Below are 24,733 nucleotides of genomic sequence, written 5' to 3'. Positions count from 1 at the left end.
TTACTTTACAATATTGTATTGGTTTTGCCATACATCAACATGAATCCACCACGGGTGTACACGTGTTCCCCATCCTGAACCCCCCTCCCACCTCCCTCTCCATCCTATCCCTCTGGGTCATCCCAGTGCACCAGCCCCGAGCACCCTGTCTCATGCATCGAACCTGGACTGGTGATTCATTTCACGTATAATAATATACATGTTTCAATGCCATTCTCCCAAATCATCCCACCCTCTCCCTCTCCCACAGAGTCCATAAGACTGTTCTATACATCTGTGTCTCTTTTGCTGTCTCGTATACAGGGTTATCTTTACCATCTTTCTAAATTCCATATATATGCATTAGTATACTATACCGGTGTTTTTCGTTCTGGCTTACTTCACTCTGTATAATAGGCTCCAGTTTCATCCACCTCATTAGAACTGATTCAAATGTATTCTTTTTAATGGCTGAGTAATATAAGCTAGTCTCCCATGCCCAAGGTAAGAGAAACCCAAGTAAGACGGTAAGTGTTGCAAGAGGGCATCAGAGGGCAAACACACTGAAACCATACTCACAGAAAACTAGTCAATCTAATCACACTAGGACCACAGCCTTGTCTAACTCAATGAAACTAAGCCATGTCCGTGGGGCAACCCAAGACGGGCGGGTCACGGTGGAGAGATTTGACAGAATGTGGCCCACTGGAGAAGGGAATGGCAAACCACTTCAATATTCTTGCCTTGAGAACCCCATGAACAGTATGAAAAGGCAAAATGATAGGATACTGAAAGAGAAACTCCCCAGGTGAGTAGGTGCCCAATATGCTACTGGAGAAGAGTGGAGAAATAACTCCAGAAAGAATGAAGGGATGGAGCCAAAGCAAAAACAATACCCAGCTGTGGATGTGACTGGTGATAGAAGCTAGGTCCAATGCTGTAAAGAGCAATACTGCATAGGAACCTGGAATGTCAGGTCCATGAATCAAGGCAAATTGGAAGTGGTCAAACAAGAAATGGCAAGAGTGAATGTCCACATTCTAGGAATCAGCGAACTGAAATGGACTGGAATGGGTGAATTCAACTCAGATGACCATTATATCTACTACTGCGAGCAGGAATCCCTTAGAAGAAATGGAGTGGCCATCATGGTCAACAAAAGAGTCTGAAATGCAGTACTTGGATGCAATCTCAAAAACGAAAGAATGATGTCTGTTCGTTTCCAAGGCAAACCATTCAATATCACAATAATCCAAGTCTATGCCCCAACGAGTAACGCTGAAGAAGCTGAAGTTGAACGGTTCTATGAAGACCTACAAGACCTTTTAGAACTAACACCCCCAAAAGATGTCCTTTTCATTATAGGGGACTGGAATGCAAAAGTAGGAAGTCAAGAAACACCTGGAGTAACAGGCAAATTTGGCCTTGGAATACGGAATGAAGCAGGGCAAAGACTAATAGAGTTTTGCCAAGAAAATGCACTGGTCATAACAAACACCCTCTTCCAACAACACAAGAGAAGACTCTATACATGGACACACCAGATGGTCAACACCAAAATCAGATTGATTATATTCTTTGCAGCCAAAGATGGAGAAGCTCTATACAGTCAGCAAAAACAAGACCAGGAGCTGACTGTGGCTCAGACCATGAACTCCTTATTGCCAAATTCAGACTTAAATTGAAGAAAGTAGGGAAAACCACTAGACCATTCAGGTATGACCTAAATCAAATCCCTTATGATTATACAGTGGAAGTGAGAAATAGATTTAAGGGCTTAGATCTGATAGATAGAGTGCCTGATGAACTATGGAATGAGGTTCATGACATTGTACAGGAGACAGGGATCAAGACCATTCCCATGGAAAAGAAATGCAAAAAAGCAAAATGGCTGTCTGGGGAGGCCTTACTAATAGCTGTGAAAAGAAGAGAAGCGAAAAGGAGAAAAGGAAAGATATAAACATCTGAATGCAGAGTTCCAAAGAATAGCAAGAGATAAGAAAGCCTTCCTCAGCGATCAATGCAAAGAAATAGAGGAAAACAACAGAATGGGAAAGACTAGGGATCTCTTCAAGAAAATCAGAGATACCAAAGGAACATTTCATGCAAAGATGAGCTCAATAAAGGACAGAAATGGTATGGACCTAACAGAAGCATAAGATATTAAGAAGAGATGGCAAGAATACACAGAAGAACTGTACAAAAAAGATCTTCACGACCCAGATAATCACGATGGTGTGATCACTGACCTAGAGCCAGACATCCTGGAATGTGAAGTCAAGTGGGCCTTAGAAAGCATCACTACGAACAAAGCTAGTGGAGGTGATAGAATTCCAGTGGAGCTATTCCAAATCCTGAAAGATGATGCTGTGAAAGTGCTGCACTCAATATGCCAGCAAATTTGGAAAACTCAGCAGTGGCCACAGGACTGGAAAAGGTCAGTTTTCATTCTAATCCCAAAGAAAGGCAATGCCAAAGAATGTTCAAACTCCCACACAATTGCACTCATCTCACACGCTAGTAAAGTAATGCTCAAAATTCTCCAAGCCAGGCTTCAGCAATATGTGAACTGTGAACTTCCTGATGTTCAAGCTGGTTTTAGAAAAGGCAGAGGAACCAGAGATCAAATTGCCAACATCCGCTGGATCATGGAAAAAAGCAAGAGAGTTCCAGAAAAACATCTATTTCTGCTTTCTTGACTATGCCAAAGCCTTTGACTGTGTGGATCACAATAAACTGTGGGAAATTCTGAAAGAGATGGGAATACCAGACCACCTGACCTGCCTCTTGAGAAATCTGTATGCAGGTCAGGAAGCAACAGTTAGAACTGGACATGGAACAACAGACTGGTTCCAAATAGGAAAGGAGTACATCAAGGCTGTATATTGTCACCCTGCTTATTTAACTTCTATGCAGAGTACATCATGAGAAACGCTGGACTGGAAGAAACACAAACTGGAATCAAGATTGCCGGGAGAAATATCAATAACCTCAGATATGCAGATGACACCACCCTTATGGCAGAAAGTGAAGAGGAACTCAAAAGCCTCTTGATGAAAGTGAAAGTGGAGAGTGAAAAAGTTGGCTGAAAGCTCAACATTCAGAAAACGAAGATCATGGCATCCGGTCCCACCACTTCATGGGAAATAGATGGGGAAACAGTGGAAATAGTGTCAGACTTTATATTTCTGGGCTCCAAAATCACTGCAGATGGTGACTGCAGCCATGAAATCAAAAGACGCTTACTCCTTGGAAGGAAAGTTATGACCAAGCTAGATAGCATATTCAAAAGCAGAGACATTACTTTGCCAACAAAGGTCCTTCTAGTCAAGGCTATGGTTTTTCCAGTGGTTATGTATGGATATGAGAGTTGGACTGTGAAGAAGGCTGAGCGCCGAAGAATTGATGCTTTTGAACTGTGGTGTTGGAGAAGACTCTTGAGAGTCCCTTGGACTGCAAGGAGATCCAACCAGTCCATTCAGAAGGAGATCAGCCCTGGATGTTCTTTGGAAGGACTGATGCTAAAGCTGAAACTCCAGTACTTTGGCCACCTCATGCGAAGAGTTGACTCATTGGAAAAGACTCTGATGCTGGGAGGGATTCGGGGCAGGAGGAGAAGGGGACAACAGAGGATGAGATGGCTGGATGGCATCACTGACTCGATAGATGTGAGTCTGAGTGAACTCCAGGAGTTGGTAATGGACAGGGAGGCCCTGCGTGCTGCGATTCATGGGGTCGCAAAGAGTCGGACACGACTGAGCGACTGATCTGATCTGACTTAAATATTTATTGAGAAATTATTGGTTAATGATGATAGATCAATGAGTAAAACAAAATTACAGAAAAATAATCACCTCATTAAGGCAAACTCAGGTAGGGCTGAAAGGGGCCTATTATGAATAACAAAGGATGGTCTTTTCACCTTTATCACTTTAGAGCTGTTTTAGAAGCCAGGGGAAAAAAATAGAGTAAATACTAAAACAAAGATGTTCCTATTGTTCTGATCACTTAGGAAATTAAAAAGGGTTTAGGAGCTCTGGTCAAAAGTCTGAATAAAGATCAGAACGTATATTTCTTCTTATATCAAAATATCACAAGTTTCCTTGTTACCTTCGAGGGTCCCCAGTTATCTACAAACCTTGCTCCCTCTTTCCTTCTGGTCTCTTCTGTCACCCTGTCCAGGAGACTTCCCTCTCACTCTACTGAAAACAGCCCCTGTGGAACTTCCATGATGGTGCAATGGCTAAGCCTGCACGTTTCCAGTGCAGGGGGCCAGGTTCGATCCCTGGTCAGGGAATGAGATCCCACATGCCTTAACTAAGATCCTGCAAGCTACAACTAAGTCCTGATGCAGCCAAGTAAATTAAAAATAAAAATATAAAAAAACACCTGCGATTTTCTCCAACCATACTTCCTATGCCCTCTCCCTGCTTTAATTTTTTCCATAGCACTTATGATCATCTGAGGTAGTCTCTTCTACTAGACTATAACATTCGTGAGAACAAGAGTTTTTTTTTCTTCATGTACTCCAATATCCCAGTTCTTGAGCAATGCTGTTGTAGCAGCCAAAGCGAGGATACACTGTCACCCCAGCCAATCCTCATATCGACTCCGATAGTTGTAATGTCCCCTGTGTAGAGACAAGGGAAACTCTGAGAGGATAGCAGCTTGTCTAGGGCCCTTTAGGGGCTTCCCTGCTGGCTCAGATGGCAAAGAATCTGCCTGCAATGTGGGGGACCTGGGTTCCATCCTTGGGTCGGGAAGATCCCTTGGAGAAGGAAATGGCAACCCACTCCCGTGTTCTTGCCTGGAGAATCCCATGGACAGAGGAGCCTGGCGGGCTACAGTCCATGGGACCACAGAGTCGGACACAACTGAGCAACTTAAGCACAGCACAAGGCCCTTTAGAGAAGTGTGACATCAGGGACTTTCCTGGTGATCCAGTGGTTAAAAATCCGCTTTTCAAGGCAGGGGATGGAGGTTCAACCCCTAGTCAGGAAACTAAGATCCCACATGCCATGGGTCAAATAAATCCTCTCACCACAACTAGAGAGTTGCCCCACGTACCACAACTAGAGAAAGTCCTCGAGCAGCAACGAAGAGCCCGCACAGCCACAACAAATAAATAAAAATAAAAATGCAACTTGCACAAGGTTGACTTAAAGCATGAATGCCATCACTATTTTTTAAAAAATATTGATGTGTGATGTTGGAAACAGGATTTGAGGTTAGTCTTTTCATTGGAAAAGACTCTGATGCTGGGAGGGGTTGGGGGCAGGAGGAGAAGGGGATGACAGAGGATGAGATGGCTGGATGGCATCACTGACTCGACGGACGTAAGTCTGGGTGAACTCTGGGAGCTGGTGATGGACAGGGAGGCCTGGCGTGCTTCGATTCATGGGGTCGCAAAGAGTCGGACACGACTGAGCGACTGATCTGATCTGACTCTGGAATCCACACACAGACCGCTTCCTAAATAATGCAGCATAATATAAGCAGGAGGACACCTTCCAGGAGCAGCCCGTCCCTTCATGAACGTGTGTGGTGTGTGTGCGCAGTCGTGTCCGACTCTTCGTGACCCCATGGACTGTGACTCACTAGACTCCTCTGTCCATGGGGTTCTCCAGGCAAGAATTCTGGAGTGGGTTGCCATTTCCTTCTCCAGGGGATCTTCCTGACCTGGAGATTGAACTCTTGTCTCTTGCATTGGCAGGCAGGTTCCTTACCATTGAGCCACCAGGAAAGCTCTGCGTGAACACAAGAGGAGACCAAATACATCCCCCAAGGCATCTGACCGTTGTCTTTACTGGATGTTGGTGAGGCCTTTGCACCAACTCTGGAGCGGCCACCAGGCAGCCCATGTCAGCAAGTACCTGCTTTCCTCTTGGGATTTCTACAGATCCCTTACATTCCTAAGTTTCTCTCCATACGCAATGGGGCAGGCCATGTTTGCCCAATTCCAGGGGGGGAGACATTCTCATCAGAGTCTACAGGAATGATGGCTTCTGGGGTAGCAGCTGTGCACGGCATCTCTGGCCCCACTGGTCACTCTCTCCACTCACTCAGATGTGGTGGGAGCCATTGGTGTTGTGAAGAAGCTTGGCCAAAAACTGCTGGGCAGCGATTGAGGGTTTCGCAATAGATAGGGCTCAGTTTAGGGCAGGTGTGCCCATCCGGCCTCCCAGGACAGAGACGGCCATGGTCCTCCAGTCTCCCAGCAGATGGGAGGGCCCAGGCTCCACCTCCCTCCACACCTTCCTCCAGGACCAGAGCAATCAGGAGGCGGGTAGCGGGTACAGGGTCGGTGCAGTAAGCCAGGCTTTCTTCAATTAAGCAATTGTTTCCTGATCCTCGCCGACGCCGTCCCCGCTTCGAATTCCCTGGATCCACCGGGGCTGGACCCCGGCAGGTCGGGGGTTGCAGAGGGGGAGCTCTGAGTCCAAAAGAAGAGCAGATGGAAGACGCAGAGCCAGACCCAAGCCAGTGACCCAGTGTGCTTTGGGAATCTTTATCCATGTGCCAGGAAACAAAGGCTTAGCCCTCGTTCAAGGCCAAGGTAGACGAGTTAGCACGTGTTATTCAGCACAGGTGGGGAAAGAGCCATATTACAGGCCCCGCCCTCCCTTCAGCATGGACTCCTGGATTCTGTAGAGCAGCTGCTCACAGAGGGCCCTGATAGTGGAGGAGGAGCAAGCCCCATGTCCTGGTATTTCTCCTCCCAGAGTAGCTGGGGCCACAGCCTTGGTGTAGTAAAGAGGTGCCCCACCCAAGGCGTATGATTTCATCTGAAGATTCACAACAACTTTTTTAATGAGTTTTCATTTATTAAAATGTTTCTTCTATTTAACGACAACATGATGATTTTACCTTCTAGTTACAATTTATTTATTTATTTACTTATTTTTGACAAGTGATCATAGTTTATATGGCACTAGTGGTAAAGAAACTGCCTGCCGATGCAGGAAACATAAAAGACGCGAGTTCGATCCCCTGGAGAAGGGAATGGCAACCGACTCCAATATTCTTGCCTGGAGAATCCCATGGACAGAAGAGCCCAGCAGGCTATGGTCTATAGCGTCGCAAAGAATCACACACAATTGAAATACTTAGCACACACGCACACATAATAGTTTATACAGCTTCACAGCAACTTTACTGTCTGAGCATCAGTATTCCTCTTCTTCAGAGAGGAAAACCCAGGGTAGACACAGCAAGTCTAGAAAATGACCAGAGGTCACTTTGGGACCTGAATTAGCACATGATTCACGTCTAAACATCAGGCCTGGCCAGTGGTCAGGAAAGTGCTACTGAGGGTGCCTGGGTAGAGTCCATCCAAGTCCGTGTACTGAAAGTGTCAAAAAAAATAAAGTAAGGTCCAGATCATACAGCTGAGCCAATAACATGAGCAAAGGCTTGGGCTGGGCACTTCCACCTGTGAGTCTGACCTTTCCATCCTTGGAAATGGATAGGGGCCTGTCTGGAGGTTTGGGGGCCACATGGAATAAAGCCAGAGAGAGTGGGAAGGGGGACTGCTGCCTGCTGGGCTGAGTGTGGGGCAGGCTGGGGCCTCTGAACCCAGCCCGTGGTCCATGCTGGTGGCCCAGGTCAAGGGGCCTGAGTGGAGAACTCCGTGGGCACCTGGACTGCCCAGGGTTTGGGCGACACAGACCTCAGGGTCTCCCTGGGCACCTTCCTGAATGACTCCTGTTTCCAAGGGTGCAGCCTGGCAGCCCCTGGTGCAGGCCTTCTGCTCACAGTCACTGTGGAAGGGGAGGCTGCTGTGCCTTAAAAAATGCTGGGTGTGACGGGCCACCCACCACCCCCCTCCAAGGACGCGTGAAGAGAGAGCTGTGCCCACGTCAGGAAGGGAAGCTCAGGCAAGGAGGCATCTAGAATGAGGCTCATCTCAGAAGCAGAGTGGCCAGAAGAGAAGCCCACGTGACTTGGCCTGAGTTCTCTGACCCGCTGCCCATTGTGACATCACTGGAGGGGTGGCTCTGACCGGGAGGCCTTGACAGCGTCATTTCCCTCAGCCCTGGCCTCCGTCACCTCCAGGCCAACTGCCACGCCCTGGGCCATGTTCCTGTGGTCCCTTTTGCTGCTCATGTCCCAGGCCAGGGATGCACACCTTGGTATGTGGACACCTGCCTGGGGGCCTGAATGACTCTGCAAGTGGGGTTGGATCCCTCCCTTCCATCCTGCCAGGAGCCCAGGGGACAAAGGGACAGCTCTTATTGTTCTTTGGTCCCTCAGTCGTGTCTGACTCTGCGATCCCCTGGACTGTAGCCCACCAGGCTCCTCTGTCCATGGGATTCTCCAGGCAAGAATACTGGAGTGGGTTGCCATTTCCTTCTCTAGGGGATCTTCCCTATACAGGGATCAATCCTGAGTCTCCTGCATTGCAGGCAGATTCTTTACCACTGAGCCACCTGGGAAGCCCAAGGAGCAGCTCTCAAATAAGTTAATGGCCACTAAGAGGCCAGCTCACAAGAGCAGTGGCTTCTGATATCCCACACACTCTTCCTGGAAAACACTTCCCTTGCTCCTTGTCTTGTGCCAGCCCCAAGTTGTAGCTTGAGAACTCTTAGTTGTGGTATGTGGGAGCTAGTTTCCCGACCAGGGATTGAACCCCAATCCCCCTGCATTGGGAATGCCTGGGAAGTCCCACAAATGCTTTATCTTACAGTTCTGTAGGACTTCTACGTGGGCCTCACTGGTCTAAGATCAGGGTGTCAGCAGGACTGTGTTTCTACTGGAAGCTTTAGAGGGAGTGTATTAACTGGGGTTTTCTGACTTCTGGAGGTCATCAGTATCCCTTGGCTTGTGGCCCCTTCCTTCATCTTCAAAGCCAGTGATATTGCACCTCTCCATGCCTTTCTCCTATAGTCACATCTCTCTCCTTCTGCTGTCCTCCACCACCCTTAGGGGCCAGTGTGACTACAGTGGGCTTACTCAGATTATCCAAGACAATCTCCCCATTTTAAGATCAGATGATTAGCAATTTTCATTCCACCTTCAAAGTCCCCTTTGCTTCATAAGGCAACATATTCACGAGTTCCAAATCATGGTCCATTAGGACATGGACATCTTTTTAGAGGGAGGCATTATTCTGCCAAGCACTACAGGTTGGTCTGGGCAGGTATTCTCTCTGATTTCTCCTGGATGAAAGCAGAAACTAGCACAGTAAAGTGAGTTGCTTATTTGGAAGGGAGACAGAGCCAACACTTTTGACCATGTCCCAGGCTCTGGGAAACAAATGTGAAGCCTCTGTTGGCTTACTTGTGTTTCTAAGGTGCTTCACTGGGCCAGCCTCAGTTTCCCCATCTCTAGAATGGGTATGATAGCTACTTATGGCTCTCCTATAGGTATTGACTAAGTGTTGCATCTTTTGCCTTCCTTTCTCTCATTCTACCAGAATGTGGTGAAAGACCCATGTTTGCAAGAGGAGCTCAGTATTCCAGAATCACAGGAGGGATAGAGGCTGGGGTGGGTGAGTTTCCATGGCAGGTGAGTATTCAGGCAAGAAATGAACATTTCTGTGGTGGCGCCATCCTCAACGAGTGGTGGATTATCACGGCGGCTCACTGCTTTTACCCTGAGCAGTTACCGTAAGTACCAAGTTCATCCCATTTCTTCTGACAGTGCGCGCCCCCAGGGCACCCCACACTCAGCCAAGCCTGATTGCTGAGGGGAGTTCTGGAGTTGCTGCATCCCGAATCAGAAATGAATGGCCACCACCTACTGCCTTCCACCCTGGGGATTGGTCTGTCCACCTCTCCTGTGACATTCAAGTCCTTTTAGGTGGAAGTTCTCCAAATTCTGGAGGTCTCGGTTCCTGGGCCATCTGACACCTGACTTCCCTGCCCTGTGTAGAGTTTTCTCTGCATTCCAGGAGACTGGTGGAAAACAGAGGATTTAGTGATTACAAATCATGTTCTAAGAAACCATGTGCATTAACTGATTTAACCATATACACCAACCCCAAGGAAGGCAGAATGAATTGCTCCCTTTTCACTCCTTCGATCTTACAACAACCCTAGGGCAGCTAAAATGAACATCTTTATCTTATAGAGCAGGAAGCTGAAGCCCAGTAAGGCTGGGTGATTCACCCAAGGTACACATCTAGCAGACAAGAAATAGCATTTAAATCCACTTCTAGCACTTGTACTTTTCTGCTCCACCATCTCATGAAAGATTGAAGATACATCGAAAGATGACCTTTAAAAGGTTAATCAAAACCACAGGCCAAGTTTCACCCTGGGGTAACCAAGGAAACTGGCTGCATCTGCTCTCATGGGATGCTTAGGGATTGGAAAATTCCTGGCCATTCTGCCTGGAAGGAAATTCCTGAAGAGTCTTTCTGCTTCATCAGTGGCAGTGCGTCTTGCATGCTAAGTTGCTTCAGTCATATCTGACTCTTTGTGGCCCTAAGGACAGTAGCCACCAGGCTCCTCTGTCCATGGGATTCTCCAGGCAAGAATACTGAAGTGGGTTGCCATGCCCTCCTCCAGGAGGTCATCTCAACCCAGGTATCAAACGTGAGTCTCTTATGTCTCTTGCATTGGCAGGTGAGTTCTTTACCACTAGGCCACCTGGGAAGCCCCATCAATGGCAGGTCTAGATTAAATTCCATTCTTGATTCTTGCATGGGCCTTCTATATATGTGTACAAGAGTTTATTTCTAAGAGATAAGTTGTAGAATCATAGGGCTGTACATCTTCAAGTTTATTAGAAGACACCAAATGATTTTTCAAAGTGGTTGCACCAATTTAAATTTCCCCCAGTGGTATATAAGTGTTAAATTCATCACCGATACTTGCTACTTTTTCAGAACTTTTAATTTTTGCTTTTCTGATGGGTGTGAAAGACTATTATCTTTGTGGTCATAATTTGTATTTTTCTTACTACTGCTACATTGATATTTTCAAGTTGATTGGTATATTTTCTCTCCTATAATGACTCTTTGAGTTTGACAGTTTTTTATTTGTAGAATCTCTTTATATATTCTGAATATTTAACTTTGGTCAGTTGTGTATGCTGCAAACAAACAAAATCCGAGTCTCTAAATTGCTGGTAGACAGGTTGATATGATAACCCTTTACCTATCTGAGGGCTGGTTTGTGTGTGCCAGTGTCGATCTGTGCTAAGTGGTCTTTTGTGGGCTCTTTGGGCAGGTGCTTGAGGGGCAAAGCTAAGTCCTGCCTTTGCCCAGTGAGGCAGGACTGTCTCATTCGGGTCTCTGGGATGATGCTGGAGCACCAAGGCGGCTGTGGTCCCACACGGGCTGTTTCACTTTCCTTCTCTACCTTTTACAAATGCTCACACCCTCTGAGCAACAGCCCCAGTAGGACAAGTCCAGAAGGCTAGTAGGACCATGTGGGGTTTAAGTCTTAGCCGTAGCAGATTCTGGGCCCCCTGTGACTTTCCTTCCTCTCTGGTTCTCCACCTCCACCAGGCCCACAGATCTGAGAGTCGTGCTGGGAACCAATAGCCTAACCAGCCCATCCCTGGAGATAAAGGGAGTCACAACCATCATTCGTCACAAGGACTTTCAAAGAGTCAGCATGGACAATGACATCGCTCTGCTGATGCTGGACAATCCCATCACGTTCAACGAGCTCAAAGAACCCATCTGCCTGCCCATGCAGCCCGGCCTCTCCCAGTGGCACAAATGCTGGGTGGCAGGATGGGGGCAGGTCAAATCCGGTACGTCACAGCTCAGCATCTCCTGGGTGCAGCCAGGGTAAGAGCCGCATCACTGGCATCTGAGGACGGGCCAGTAAACCTAGAGGAGAAGGCGAAAGAGACAGCGAGCTGAGGAAGCGGGGGCGGGGAGGGCTTGCCTCAGAGCTAATCCCTGAACACTAGAAACCCAGGGAGGCCTGATCTCAGCCTCTTCCAAGTTACCAAGGAAACAGCCCCCCCAACCCCCGCCAAGGCCCAGCGCTCGGATGCCAGGTGTGGGCCATCCCTGGGTGTGGTCCTCCCTTGCGAGCCAGCGCACAACCATCCTGTTGGCTTCACTGAATGCAAACCTCCAGCTTGCCAGGGGCTCCCTGCTCTGTCCTCTCTCATCTCCCTGATTCATGCGTGTATGCTTTCCACCTGATTCCTTCAGGCGTTCAAGACACCTGCCCTGGCCTAGACTTTAGATGGTCCTGGAGGGTTGCCCATCCATTCTTAGAAATGAATCTGTTCTTGCTACTTGTCAATACATTGTCACTTGGCCTCTCCTCCTGGAGGAGCTGGACCAGGGTACAAAGGGATCATGAAAGCCCCCACTGAACTGTCCCCAAAGAAAACTCAATAACATAGGTGTGGGAGGGGTGGGAACGGCACAGCACTAGCTCAGGCCTGAACAAGACTACAGGTCCTTGGGGGACGCTTTGCAACAAGTTGGGGTCTGAAACACGGTAGGTATTTCAGGAATTTAGTGACTGGAGGGTAATTGGTGTTAACACTGATTGAGGGCTTCAGACATGACTCAAAATTTAGAAGTGAGGAAGAGGCAGGTGGGTTCCTGCAAAATTAAGAATATGCAATAAGAATAAGACCTTTGAAATCTCCTTGTGGTTAGAGTTAATGAGATGGAGACAAATCCAGACAAATTCCTGGAAGCTGGCAGTCCAGGAAGGGCCTTGGCAAACCCCTTGTCCAGCCTGTCAACCACTGACAGAAAACAACAAAATTTTGTAAAGCAATTATCCTTCAATAGAAAAGTCATTAAATTAGAAAACAAAAAAGACTCTCAACCAACCTACCCTACCTTTGTCTGGGGGACCTGAGAGTTTCTCACTGAAAGCACAAACCCAGTTTCAGTGGCACTGCGTCAGAAGTGCCGTACTCACATAATAGAGGGGCAATAGGCAAACATGGCTTGAAGAGGTAGGATTATGTAAGAACTGATCAACAGCCAGTTCTAAGAAGTCAAATCGGTGGGGTTGCTGGAGCCAAGGTGGAAGTCTTCCTGGAGGCAGGAATAGGATTTTGAATGGGAGGAATGAAAAATTTAAATAGATGGGGACTTGTTTAGAAGAGCCTGGGCCGGTGGAATGAGTAAATTGCAAGGGATTACTAGAAGGATGTGGAGCATGAGGTTCTGTGAAAATGTGAAAAAAGGGTGGATGGGTGGCTGGTGGGATGCTGGGCAGGATGGCCTGGGGCCCACTCGGTTGCATTAGCAGCACTGGGGCTGGAGTCCAGTGACCATTGTAATGGGCCTTCTCCATGGTTCAGGTCTCAACCAGCCTATGGAAACTGAGCTGCTGAAAGCACCCATGACCATAATGAACTGGGATAAGTGTTTTAAGGAATTTCCCAAACTTACCAAAAACATGCTGTGTGCTGGATATGAGAATGAGAGCTACGATTCTTGCCAGGTAACTTGGGGGTACCTGGGGTGGTACAGTGCAAAGGCACCCTCTGTCCATGGGAAGCAGACAGTAAGAGTTTGGGGAAAGTGCAGGAATCGGGCTTAGTTGTGAGAAGGGGGACCTGGATTCAGGAATACTTGGTGTCAGGTCCTGTGAGTCAGTAAGCAGCAACCCTGAATAAATATTTCTGGCCTTCTCCAGGTAGGGCCTCAAGACTTTTTCCATCTCAGACTTGTTTAAAAAAAAAAAGGTGAAGAAGATTTGAAATCCATACAAGAAATTCTTTTCCTTCATTAATTTTAGCTACCTCTGTTGAGTGCACTGAGCCCTGAGATCCAAACTTTTTTTCTTTCCTTTTTTTTTTTTGTCTGGGTCAGATCTTGGTTCTGACACTTGGGCTTCTCTCTAGTTGTGGCATGCAAGCTCAGTACTCGAGACTCCGGATCTTAGTTACCCAACCAGGGATGGAACCCACATCCTTTGCATTGGAAGGTGGATTCTCAACCACTGTACCACCAGGGAAGTCCCAGGTTCTAAACCACTGGTGAGACACGGGTTCCTGAGCCCACTGTGTCCTGGGCAGGCAGTTGGGTAAACTACCATAACATATCGGATAATGTATGCAGCTTCCACTGAACAAAAGTCTGGTGCCTTAGTTTCTCTTTAATAAAATGGACACAACATTTAAAAACAGTTTTGATTGGTACTAGAAAAGAAATAGAGGGAAAACCCTCATAAACTAACTTCCTCTGGTTGTAAGGATGGGAGAGATTCATCTTGGGAGTGCTCACTTGAGGAGCCCCCTTAGTCCTGCTCATCAGCTGGGCAGCAGATCTGGTCACTGGTGTGAAACTGTAAGTGTGGATGTTAGATGCTCTACGAGTGACGAAAAGGCTGTCTCGTGCAAAGGCTGTGAGGAAGCAAAGAGTGGACTCCAGCAGCAATGGCATCTCAGAAGGTGCCCCCTCTGTGGTGAACATTGTGGGGACCACAGAGAGAGACGGAACCAGTGTCACACAAGCCTTGTGTTTTTCCCATATCCTGGACAATTTAAAACATTTCAAAACAAAACAAGATAATTGCAACTTCTAGTTCTGGACAAGATGAAGTAGACACCTTTCTCTTGATCCCTCTCTCTAAATACAGCTGAAAGCCCTGGACATTACACTGTGAAACAAAAGTAAAGGCTCTGAAAGGGAGAGAGAAGATGAAATTGGAAACAAATATCCTACTACTTAAGGCATGATACAGCAGTGAATTCCCTGGATTTTCTTTACGCCTCTTACCTCCCAGCCTGGATCACAGTACTTAAGGGCACTGTATTTCCTAGGACTGCTGCTGCTGCTGCTGCTGTAAGTCTCTTCAGTCATGTGCGACTTTGTGCGACCCCATAGATGGCAGCCCACCAGGCTGCCCCATCCCTGGGATTCTCCAGGCAAGAACACTGGAGTGGGTTGCCATTTCCTTCTCCAATGCATAAAAGTGAAAAGTCAAAGTGAAGTCACTCAGTCATGTCTGACTCTTAGCGACCCCATGGACTACCTGGGGGGAAAAATGCCAATCGTCATAGATACAAACTAACAAAACAAAACAAGAAAAACTTCCTCTCTTTGGAGAAAAAGAAAGGACAATCTAGCAAGGCAGAAACTATTTAACAATAATCCTTCTATTCCAGCAATATACCAGGAAAAACCCCCATAGCACTCCTACCCCAGCAAGCAAGGTCTAGCAGACATCCTCGCCCTCCCCACTTCTGCCCACCATGGTGGTGTCAGAGGAGGCTGAATGGAAAGGCAGGACTTTACTATCTAGTCATAACGAACCATCCTCGGTCCCCCTCAGTGTCCGTGGAAGCCACCTGAGGAACTTGGGCTCCCACCCAGCAGCAGTCACACTCCTGTTCCTTCCCTTAGTGTTGTTGCTGGCCTGAGTGGGGGGTCTTGACTTCTACCCCAAGTTAATGGAAAGGAGTTGGCTTCCCACACTCCAGTTTCATAAGAAGCCTGTTAAAACAGGTGATTCATATGAGAACCAGAATCCCATAACCTAATGCTCAAGACGTTATCTGTAATAGAATAGAGAGTTTCATTAATACACGTGGATTCCATTTATTAAAGCACACAAGATAAGGAAAAATAAAACTAAAAATCTGAGTAAAGAACCTTTTGGGAGGACTTCCCTGGTAGTCCAGCGGCTAAGACTCTGTACTCCCAATGCAGGGAGCCTGGGTTCAGTCCCCGGTCAGGGAACTAGATCCCACATGCCACAACAGCTAAGAGTTTTCGTGCCCAACAAAAGATCCCTCATGGGGCAATTAAGATCTAAGCAAATAAATGTCTAAAAATTAAAAACAAAGCCAAGCAGCTTGCTCTAAAATAGTATTTTTTTTGAAAAATTGAGAACTATGAATTCCTGGAGTAAATTCAATTAAAACATGAAATGAATCATGCACTTAAATATAAAACTATACAAATTTTTTAGGACAAAATAAATCTTTGGGACATAGCATAACACCAAAACATAACTCATAAGAAGAAAAATTGATCAACTGGACCTCATCAAAATTTGAAAAGACCATATTAAGAGGATGAGGAAGGAACTTCCCTGGCGGTCCAGTGGCTAAGACTCCATGCTCCCAATGCCAGTAGCCTGGGTTCAATCCCTGGTTGGGGAATTAGATCCCACATGCTTCAACTAAGACCCGGTGAAGTCAAATAAAAATAATTTTTAAAAAAGGGAATGAGAGAGGGGATATATATATATATATATATATATATATATATATATACCTATAGCTGATTCACTTCATTGTACAGCAGAGACTAACACAACATCATAAAGCAATTATACTCAAATAATATATATGTATAATAAATTAAAATTAAGAGGATGAAATTACAAGCAATTGATTGGGAGGTAGTATCCAACAAAGGAACTATGCTTAGAAATATAAAGCACTCTCAAACTCAAAAGCAGAAAGACAAACTGCCCAGTGCAAAAATGGGCAAAAGAAAAGGACAGACATTTTGTTGATGAGGATATACAGATGGCAAACAAAATAGATGTTCAATGGCATTCGTCATCAAGAAAATGCAAATTAAAACTACTACACACCTCAGAATGGTTAAAATTAAAAAAAAAAAAAAAAAAAGTAACACCAGATGCTGACAAGAACGCAGAGAAACTGGATCATGAATACATTGCTGGGGTGGGAGTGGGGGATGGGGTGAGGTTTAAAATAATTTAATCACTCTGAAAACCAATTTTGTAGTTTTTAAAAAACTGAAGGTGTTCTTGCCTTATAACCCAGCAAATGCCATTCCTGGGCATTTACTCCAGAGAAATGAAGGCTTGTGTTCACATAAAAAAACATGCAGGGGTGCTTATAGCAGATCCACTCATCAGAGCCTGAAATTGGAAGCAAACACCCTACAAGACATGGATAACTGAATATGCCGTGGTGCGTCTGTGCCATGCAATACCACTCAGCTGCGACAGAAGCAATCTATCAAACTAGTGACACAGTAATGACATGGATGTGCCCAGAGATTTGTGCTGTGTGCAACAAGCTGACCCCAAAGGTCCCACACGGTGTGACTCCGTTTACGTAACACTCCTGAAACGATAAAACTAAAGAAAGGGAGATGGGTTAGTGGTTGCCAGGATTTAAGGAGAGTTTAGGGCTGGAAGGAAGTGGAAGTGGAGATGGCCTTAAAAGGGCAGCATGGGGGATCCTTTGCTTGATGGACAAGTTCTATATATTGACTGTATCAGTGTTAATACCCCTGATGGTGCTATTGTATTATACATATTTCTGCAAGATGGTCTCATTGGGAGAAACTTGTAAAGGGTATGTCGGATCCCTCTAAATTGTTTCTTTCAACTGCACGTGAATCTACAGTTATACATAAGATAACAAAGAGAAGACAACTCTTCCCAGTTTGCTGTGCTGTGCTATGCTCAGTCATGTCCAATTCTTTTTGACCCCATGGACTATAGTCCACCAGGCTCCTCTGTCCATGGGATTTTCCCAGTAGGAATACTGGAAGAGATTGCCATTTCCTTCTCCAGGGGATCTTCTTGACTCAGGGATCAAACCTGCATCTCTTGCATCTCAGCAACAAGGATTAAAAGAAAATCTTGGATCCTAGCCATGCCACAGACCTAGGGAGCAGCCAGTTCATGTTGCAGTAAGAGATAAAGGATTCCAATAGTAATAGAAAAGGAGGAAAACAACATTTAGTAGAACTGGGAGAAAGTCACAGAGGCTTGAAACAGCATCGTGTGTTCAGGGAACTTTCAATATTTCAGAAGCCAGAGGTTACGGGGTGAGTGTGGAGAGGTAAGCAGAGCAAGGTCACCAGGGCTGGGCGGCCATGCGGGGAGACTAGGGGTTGACCCAGGCTTTTGCCCCTGCTGTTCACCCAAGAATATAAGACTCAAGTCCCATCAGTATGCACACCTATCTTTTCAATCTCTTTGATTTATCACCATCCAATATTCAAATGGCCAAAGCCAACAATGGCAACACAAGCGTTAAGATGGTGTTTTCTGTGCCTACCATCTGGAGTCGAGGATTTTTTGCTTAAATCCATCCCTTATCAAAATGTACTTTAATGAAAGCTTCTAAAATTAAACTTCTATAACTTGAGTGCTATAAATAAATGTGCTATTATCATTTTAAGCCTTTTTTTAAAAAAAAATCATGATGTGAAAAGTTTTGTTCTCTGTTTAGAAAGCTTTCTATTGCTGATAATCAGCTGACAGTGATCTGGGCAAGGAAAGTTTTCTGAAATTATATAATATTATCATCACTTAAAACCAGATAAGCCAGACAAGAAAATCCCTTCAGTTCAGTTCAGTCGCTCAGTCGTGTCTGACTCTTTGCGACCCCATGAATTGCAGCACACCAGGCCTCCCTGTCCATCACCAACTCCCGGAGTTCACCCAGACTCACGTCCATCGAGTCAGTGATGCCATCCAGCCATCTCATCCTCTGTCGTCCCCTTCTTCTCCTGCCCCCAATCCCTCCCAGCATCAGTCTTTTCCAATGAGTCAGCTCTTTGCATGAGGTGGCCAAAGTACTGGAGTTTCAGCTTCAGCATCATTCCCTCCAAAGAAAATCCCTTAGGGTTTAAAAATAATTGCCCTTAAAAATAAAATCACACTTTTTAACTTGGCAAAGTTGAAAAAAAATGTAATCACATAATGAAGGGAAATTATAATTGGATTATGAAAACATTGAAATATGTCCAAAGTAACAAGCAAGATTATGCTATCCTTAAAATACAAATTAAAATTGAATCAACTGAATTTTGTGGTTTACTTTTCCAGCACGTTTCCTCTTTGTAATCCCCTATTAATTACACTATTTAAAAATATTCAACTTAAAAAAAAATCAGTGAGTGGCAAAATGCCACAAAATATAAAATCAAATAGGTCCCCAGCTAGCTACGCTGTAGTTTTTGTGAAGGACCAGCAGCCGTCTGAGAAACAGGCATCACCGTGCTGCGTAGCTTTCTCGTCCGTCTCCTCAATCCCGGCGGAAATGGCGTCTTACTCATGGCTGGCCAGTGTCTCAAACAGTGCCTGGCATGGAAAATACTCAACGAAAATGTCTGCCAAAGAGATGAACCTTCCTAAGAAGCTGAAAACTGCCTGTAATATAATGGTAATCTTAGCAGAGGGGACATTCAAGAGAGAGACCGTGGTGGACAGTGGTTAAGAGCTGGCAGCCAACTGGGCTGTCAGGCAATGTGGTCACGGGGCTGCCAAGCTGAGTTGGAGGTCAACCTCAGCTATTGGGTTGGCCAAAGAATTTGTTCAGCTTTTCCTATAAGCTATTATGAACGAACCAACCCAAAACTCTCTTTAAAGATCTTTTTAAAAAAAAAATTTTTTTTTGAGCAGTTTGAGGGTCATAGCAAAATTGAGAGGAAGGTATAGAGATTTTCCATTAACCCCCTGCCCCTCCCCACATGCATCATCTCCCCTGTTATCAGCATCCCCATCAGAGAGGTATCTGTGTTATAACTGATGAACCCACACTGACACATCACAATCACCCAAAGCCCGTGGTTTGTATTAGCATTCATTCTTGGTATTGCCCAGTCTGTGATTAAACATATAATGACATGCACCACAATGGATGGCACCACACAGAGTATTTTCACCATCCTGGGCTACTTGTCAGGGTGTTATGAGCCCATCATCACCCATGATACTTGCATAAAAGTCTTATTTCACTCCATAGAGCTTTAGACTTTTAGAGCCAGAAAGACATGTAAAAAAAAAATGTTTAATTGGATCTGTTTCACAGATGAGAAAACGTGGTTATTGTAATCATCAATCATCCTCTTCACTATCTGAATGGATCCGAAGCCGTGTGATAATTTCACAGCTCTTTCACACGTATTCAATAATTTCATTCTCTCCAACTACCCTGTAAAATGGGTGTGGGAAAGTCTCACTCTCTCTGAGAAAATAGAAATTTCAGAATTTAAGTGATTTGCCTGAGGTAGTGGGGCCAGGCTGGAAGCCAGGTCATGTGCTTCTCGCCCAAAACAGACAGGAGTGATCATGTGATGTAATTAACATGGCAATGAACTTAGGAGGTTCTGTGGTCAGTATGTTTCTAACCAGACCAGTCTCTGGCTTCCAGCCTTAGTCTCGAAACAAAGTTCCTATTAATGTGGACTGTCATTAGTCCTGGGTCCTTGCTGGCTGAGGCCAGATCCTCCTCTGAGATAATCCTTCCTGCCTTTGCTAGAGAAAGAGAAAAAGATTGAAGGCTCTATGCATGAAAGAACATGAATTTACAGATGTCCCTCTGAAATTCCAGCATGCAGAGTACATCATGAGAAATGCTGGGCTGGAAGAAGCACAAGCTGGAATCAAGACTGCCGGGAGAAATATCAATAACCTCAGATATGAAGATGACACCACCCTTATGGCAGAAAGTGAAGAGGAACTAAAAAGCCTCTTGATGAAAGTGAAAGAGGAGAGTGTAAAAGTTGGCTTAAAACTCAACATTCAGAAAACTAAGATCATGGCATCTGGTCCCATCACTTCATGGGAAATAGATGGGGAAACAGTGTTAGACCTTACTTTTTGGGCTCCAAAATCACTGCAAATGGTAATTGCAGCCATGAAATTAAAAGACACTTACTCCTTGGAAGGAAAGTTATGACCAACCTAGATAGCATATGCAAAGAAATAGAGGAAAACAACAGAATGGGAAAGACTAGAGATCTCTTCAAGAAAGTTAGAGATACCAAGAGAAAATTTCATGCAAACATGGGCTTGATAAAGGACAGAAATGGTATGGACCTAACAGAAGCAGAAGATATTAAGAAGAGGTGGCAAGAATACACAGAAGAACTGTACAAAAAAGATCTTCACGACCCAGATAATCACGATGGTGTGATCACTCACCTACAGCCAGACATCCTGGAACGTGAAGTCAAGTGGGCCTTAGAAAGCATCACTATGAACAAAGCTAGTGGAGGTGATGGCATTCCAGTGGAGCTATTTCAAATCCTGAAAGATGATGCTGTGAAAGTGCTGCACTCAATATGCCAACAGATTTTGAAAACACAGCAGTGGCCACAGGACTGGAAAAGGTCAGTTTTCATTCTAATCCCAAAGAAAGGCAATGCCAAAGAATGTTCAAACTCCCACACAATTGCACTCATCTCACATGCTAGTAAAGTAATGCTCAAAATTCTCCAAGCCAGGCTTCAGCAAGATGTGAACTGTGAACTTCCAGAGGTTCAAGCTGGTTTTAGAAAGGGCAGAGGAACCAGAGATCAAATGGCCAACATCTGCTGGATCATGGAAAAAGCAAGAGAGTTCCAGAAAAACATCTATTTCTGCTTTCTTGACTATGCCAAAGCCTTTGACTGTGTGGATCACAATAAACTGTGGAAAATTCTGAAAGAGATGGCAATACGAGACCACCTGACCTGCCTCTTGAGAAATCTGTATGCAGGTCAGGAAGCAACAGTTAGAACTGGACATGGAACAACAGACTGGTTCCAAACAGGAAAGGAGTACGTCAAGGCTGTATATTGTCACCCTGCTTATTTAACTTCTATGCAGAGTACATCATGAGAAACGCTGGGCTGGAAGAAGCACAAGCTGGGATCAAGACTGCTGGGAGAAATATCACTAACCTCAGATATGCAGATGACACCACCCTTATGGCAGAAAGTGAAGAGGAACTCAAAAGCCTCTTGATGAAAGTGAAAGTGGAGAGTGAAAAAGTTGGCTTAAAGCTCAACATTCAGAAAACTAAGATCATGGCATCTGGTCCCATCACTTCATGGAAAAGAGATGAGGAAACAGTGGAAACAGTGTCAGACTTTATTTTTTTGGGCTCCAAAATCACTGCAGATGGTGACTGCAGCCATGAAATTAAAAGACGCTTACTCCTTGGAAGGAAAGTTATGTCCAACCTAGATAGCATATTCAAAAGCAGAGACATTACTTTGCCAACAAAGGTCCATCTAGTCAAGGCTATGGTTTTTCCTGTGGTCATGTATGGATGTGAGAGTTGGACTCTGAAGAAAGCTGAGCGCCGGAGAATTGATGCTTTTGAACTGTGGTGTTGGAGAAGACTCCTGAGAGTCCCTTGGACTGCAAGGAGATCCAACCAGTCCATTCTAAAGGAGATCAGCCCTGGATGTTCTTTGGAAGGAATGATGCTAAAGCTGAAACTCCAGTACTTTGGCCACCTCATGCTAAGAGTTGACTCATTGGAAAAGACTCTGATGCTGGGAGGGATTGGGGGCAGGAGGAGAAGGGGATGACAGAGGATGAGATGGCTGGATGGCATCACTGACTCGATGGACGTGAGTCTGAGTGAACTCCGGGAGTTGGTGACGGACAGGGAGGCCTGGTGTGCTGCGATTCATGGGGTCACAAAGAGTCGGACACGACTGAGTGACTGAACTGAACTGAAGAAGGACTCTCTGCTTCCTAAATACACAAGTAGTATGTGTAACGTGTGCATGGGAAGTCACTTGAGTCACGTCCAACTCTGTGCGACCCTGTGAACTCTAGCCCTCCAGGCTTCTCTGTCCGTGGGATTCTCCAGGCAAGAATACTGGAGTGGGTTGCCATGGCCTCCTCCAGGGGATCTTTCCAACCCAGGGACTGAACCCAAGTCTCTTACGTCTCCTGCACTGGCAGGCAGGTTCATTACCACTAAGGCCACCTGGGAGCCCTAGTGGTAAAGGGCCTGTATTTGTAATACATGAGGCCAAAATAATAAATACTAACATATTTCTAGGGCATTTACTACGTAGAATTTACCCTATGCCGAGTGATTTATAGATTTTTAAAATTTCACTGCCAGCACTTTTGGGAAATACTTGGTACTATCTCCATTATAACGATGCAGAAACAGGCTTAGAAGTTACGTTTCCAAGCATAGTTCTCTCCCAGCTATGTAAGGAAATAATCAGCATATTAAATAGGTCTTTAAATATCATTGATACCATCATAACATGAAGAAAAATGATTAAAAACAGCACTTATGGAAGGAGCTGTTTGAGTGGAAATCCTATTGATTTGGTTCTCGTCCCTTGACCTTGAACTAGAACTCACACAAAGAAAAGCACGCTGGAACTTCCCTGGGGGTCCAGTGGTTACGACTCTGCACTTCCACTGCAGTAGGCAAGGGCCTTTTACATCACGTCCAGGAAGTGCTTATCCTCTTCCTCCTCGTTAAGAGTTCATATAAGATCTCATTCATTCCAGTCCCATTTATGATCATGGAATGGGAGGCCATCCCTCTGGTAAGAAAGGAAGATGGTTTGAGTGACTGTAGCCACCAACCCACCACCCTCGCTGGAGGGAAAGAACATGTGCTTGGCATCAAGAAGGTTTGGTTCCAACTTTGGCCCCAACACCACGTAACCCTGAGTAAGCCCTTCATCCTTCTTAAGCTTCATTTTCCCTGTATTAATATGGACAAAAGGAAGCCATATCCATGTGCGGGACATGGTGCGGACTGCATACATATTTTCTATATAAATAGATAATTCTCTGAGTCATAGACCCATGTGATTCCACCCTGGAGGAGCCACGCATTCAAAAAAGCTTAGCTCACATGGCCCCTGCAAACACCCACACCACAGGATTAAAAAGAGACATACTTCACCCGCAGGCCTCTGGAAGAACATCAAAGGAGACCCAGTTCCTATCCACAGCCCCAACCGCAGCCTGTTTTCCTTCCTTCCCTTCTGTCCAGCGTTTCTGATTTAAGACCCGCAAAACAGGTCCCTACTCGTCCTCAGCCTGGGCGACACATCCTCCGTGTTCCGGATCCCCGTCTCGGTGTCGCACGTGGAATGGAGCTAGTCTCTCGCCAGCCCTCCCTCTCTGCCTCCCTCCCGAGTCCCGTCTGGTCACCGCCTGAACTCTGCAGACCACAATTCGTGGAGGTGGGCCGAGCAGGGCGCCCGCCCCACCCCCACCGGCCGCAGCTGTGAAGCCGGGATGGGGGCGGGGGGGGGGGGCACTGACTGGCAGTGACTTGATTTCGCTTGGTGGCTCGGAGTTGGGAGGCTCATGAGCCCTCTTCCATGAGTGAGCCGCGCTGTGCCTCAGACGGACAGCGGAGAGTGGGGCTCACTGCTGATTTGTGTTCTCTGTCCGCAGGGCGACAGCGGGGGGCCTCTAGCCTGTACCCAAGAATCTGGCAAGAAGTGGTACCATGTGGGCATCATCAGCTGGGGAAGGTCCTGTGGCCTGAAGAACACTCCAGGAATATACACCTTGTTAGAAAACTACCACTCCTGGATTAAGAAGGTGACTGAGTTAGAGGGAAGGCCCTTTAGAGCCGAGCAAATGGTAGGGACTTCCAAACAAAAAGCAAAGGTCTCTCGTGCCTCAGAATTCCCGAAGCCAGGCAGCCCCACACTCTGGCTGCTCCTCTGCCTTCTGCCCTATGTGACGTTCTAAGCTATTTTTCTACTAATAATAAAACAGATGCTATTCTTTAATCGAGGAGGACGTGTGAATGTGAGCCACCAGCAGGGGGACTGGCTACAGGTTAGAGGCTAAGGGCTTAGAACTGAGGCTGCGGACAGCAAACCGGAAGTCAGGTGGGCTGGAGAGTTTAGGGACTGGTCTTTGAGTCCCTGTAGTAGTCATGACTCTTTTCATTGCAGATGAGTTACCAAGCTCAAACCATCTAAAGCCAGAGAGTGTTGCTTATAGGTGTATATAACAGAAAAAAAAACAAAAACAAAATCGAAGAACAAGAGTGTTGCCTTCAGGTTTATGGCTGGACCCAGGAGCTCAGCAGATGTGACTGGGGCTGTTTCTCCAAAAGGGCTTCCAAGAAATGGCTGCAATGGCCTCTAGTACCTTCG

General features: G+C 45.9%; 1 protein-coding gene and 1 long non-coding RNA gene across 2 annotated transcripts; one reads left to right on the top strand and one right to left on the bottom strand.

Moving 5' to 3' along the window:
• Positions 1 to 7,108: 7,108 nt before the first annotated feature.
• On the bottom strand, positions 7,109 to 7,931 carry LOC132345918 (uncharacterized). The gene is made up of 2 exons (XR_009495504.1): positions 7,649 to 7,931; positions 7,109 to 7,324 (listed from the first exon to the last, which is right to left on the bottom strand). It is a non-coding gene; the product is annotated as an uncharacterized lncRNA (long non-coding RNA).
• A 21-nt stretch (positions 7,932 to 7,952) lies between these two features.
• On the top strand, positions 7,953 to 24,361 carry PRSS55 (serine protease 55). The gene is made up of 5 exons (XM_024996048.1): positions 7,953 to 8,111; positions 9,395 to 9,587; positions 11,435 to 11,685; positions 13,216 to 13,358; positions 24,018 to 24,361. Exons 1-5 carry the CDS (start codon positions 8,057 to 8,059, stop codon positions 24,318 to 24,320), a joined length of 945 nt encoding a protein of 314 aa, XP_024851816.1. The 5' UTR covers positions 7,953 to 8,056; the 3' UTR covers positions 24,321 to 24,361.
• The last annotated feature ends 372 nt before the right edge of the window (positions 24,362 to 24,733 follow it).

The sequence above is a fragment of the Bos taurus genome, chromosome 8, assembly GCF_002263795.3.
Source record: "Bos taurus isolate L1 Dominette 01449 registration number 42190680 breed Hereford chromosome 8, ARS-UCD2.0, whole genome shotgun sequence".
In the NCBI taxonomy this organism is placed as follows: Eukaryota; Metazoa; Chordata; class Mammalia; order Artiodactyla; family Bovidae; genus Bos; species Bos taurus.
The sequence above is the reverse complement of the archived record's forward strand: the minus strand, read 5'-3'. Positions and strand labels throughout refer to the sequence as shown.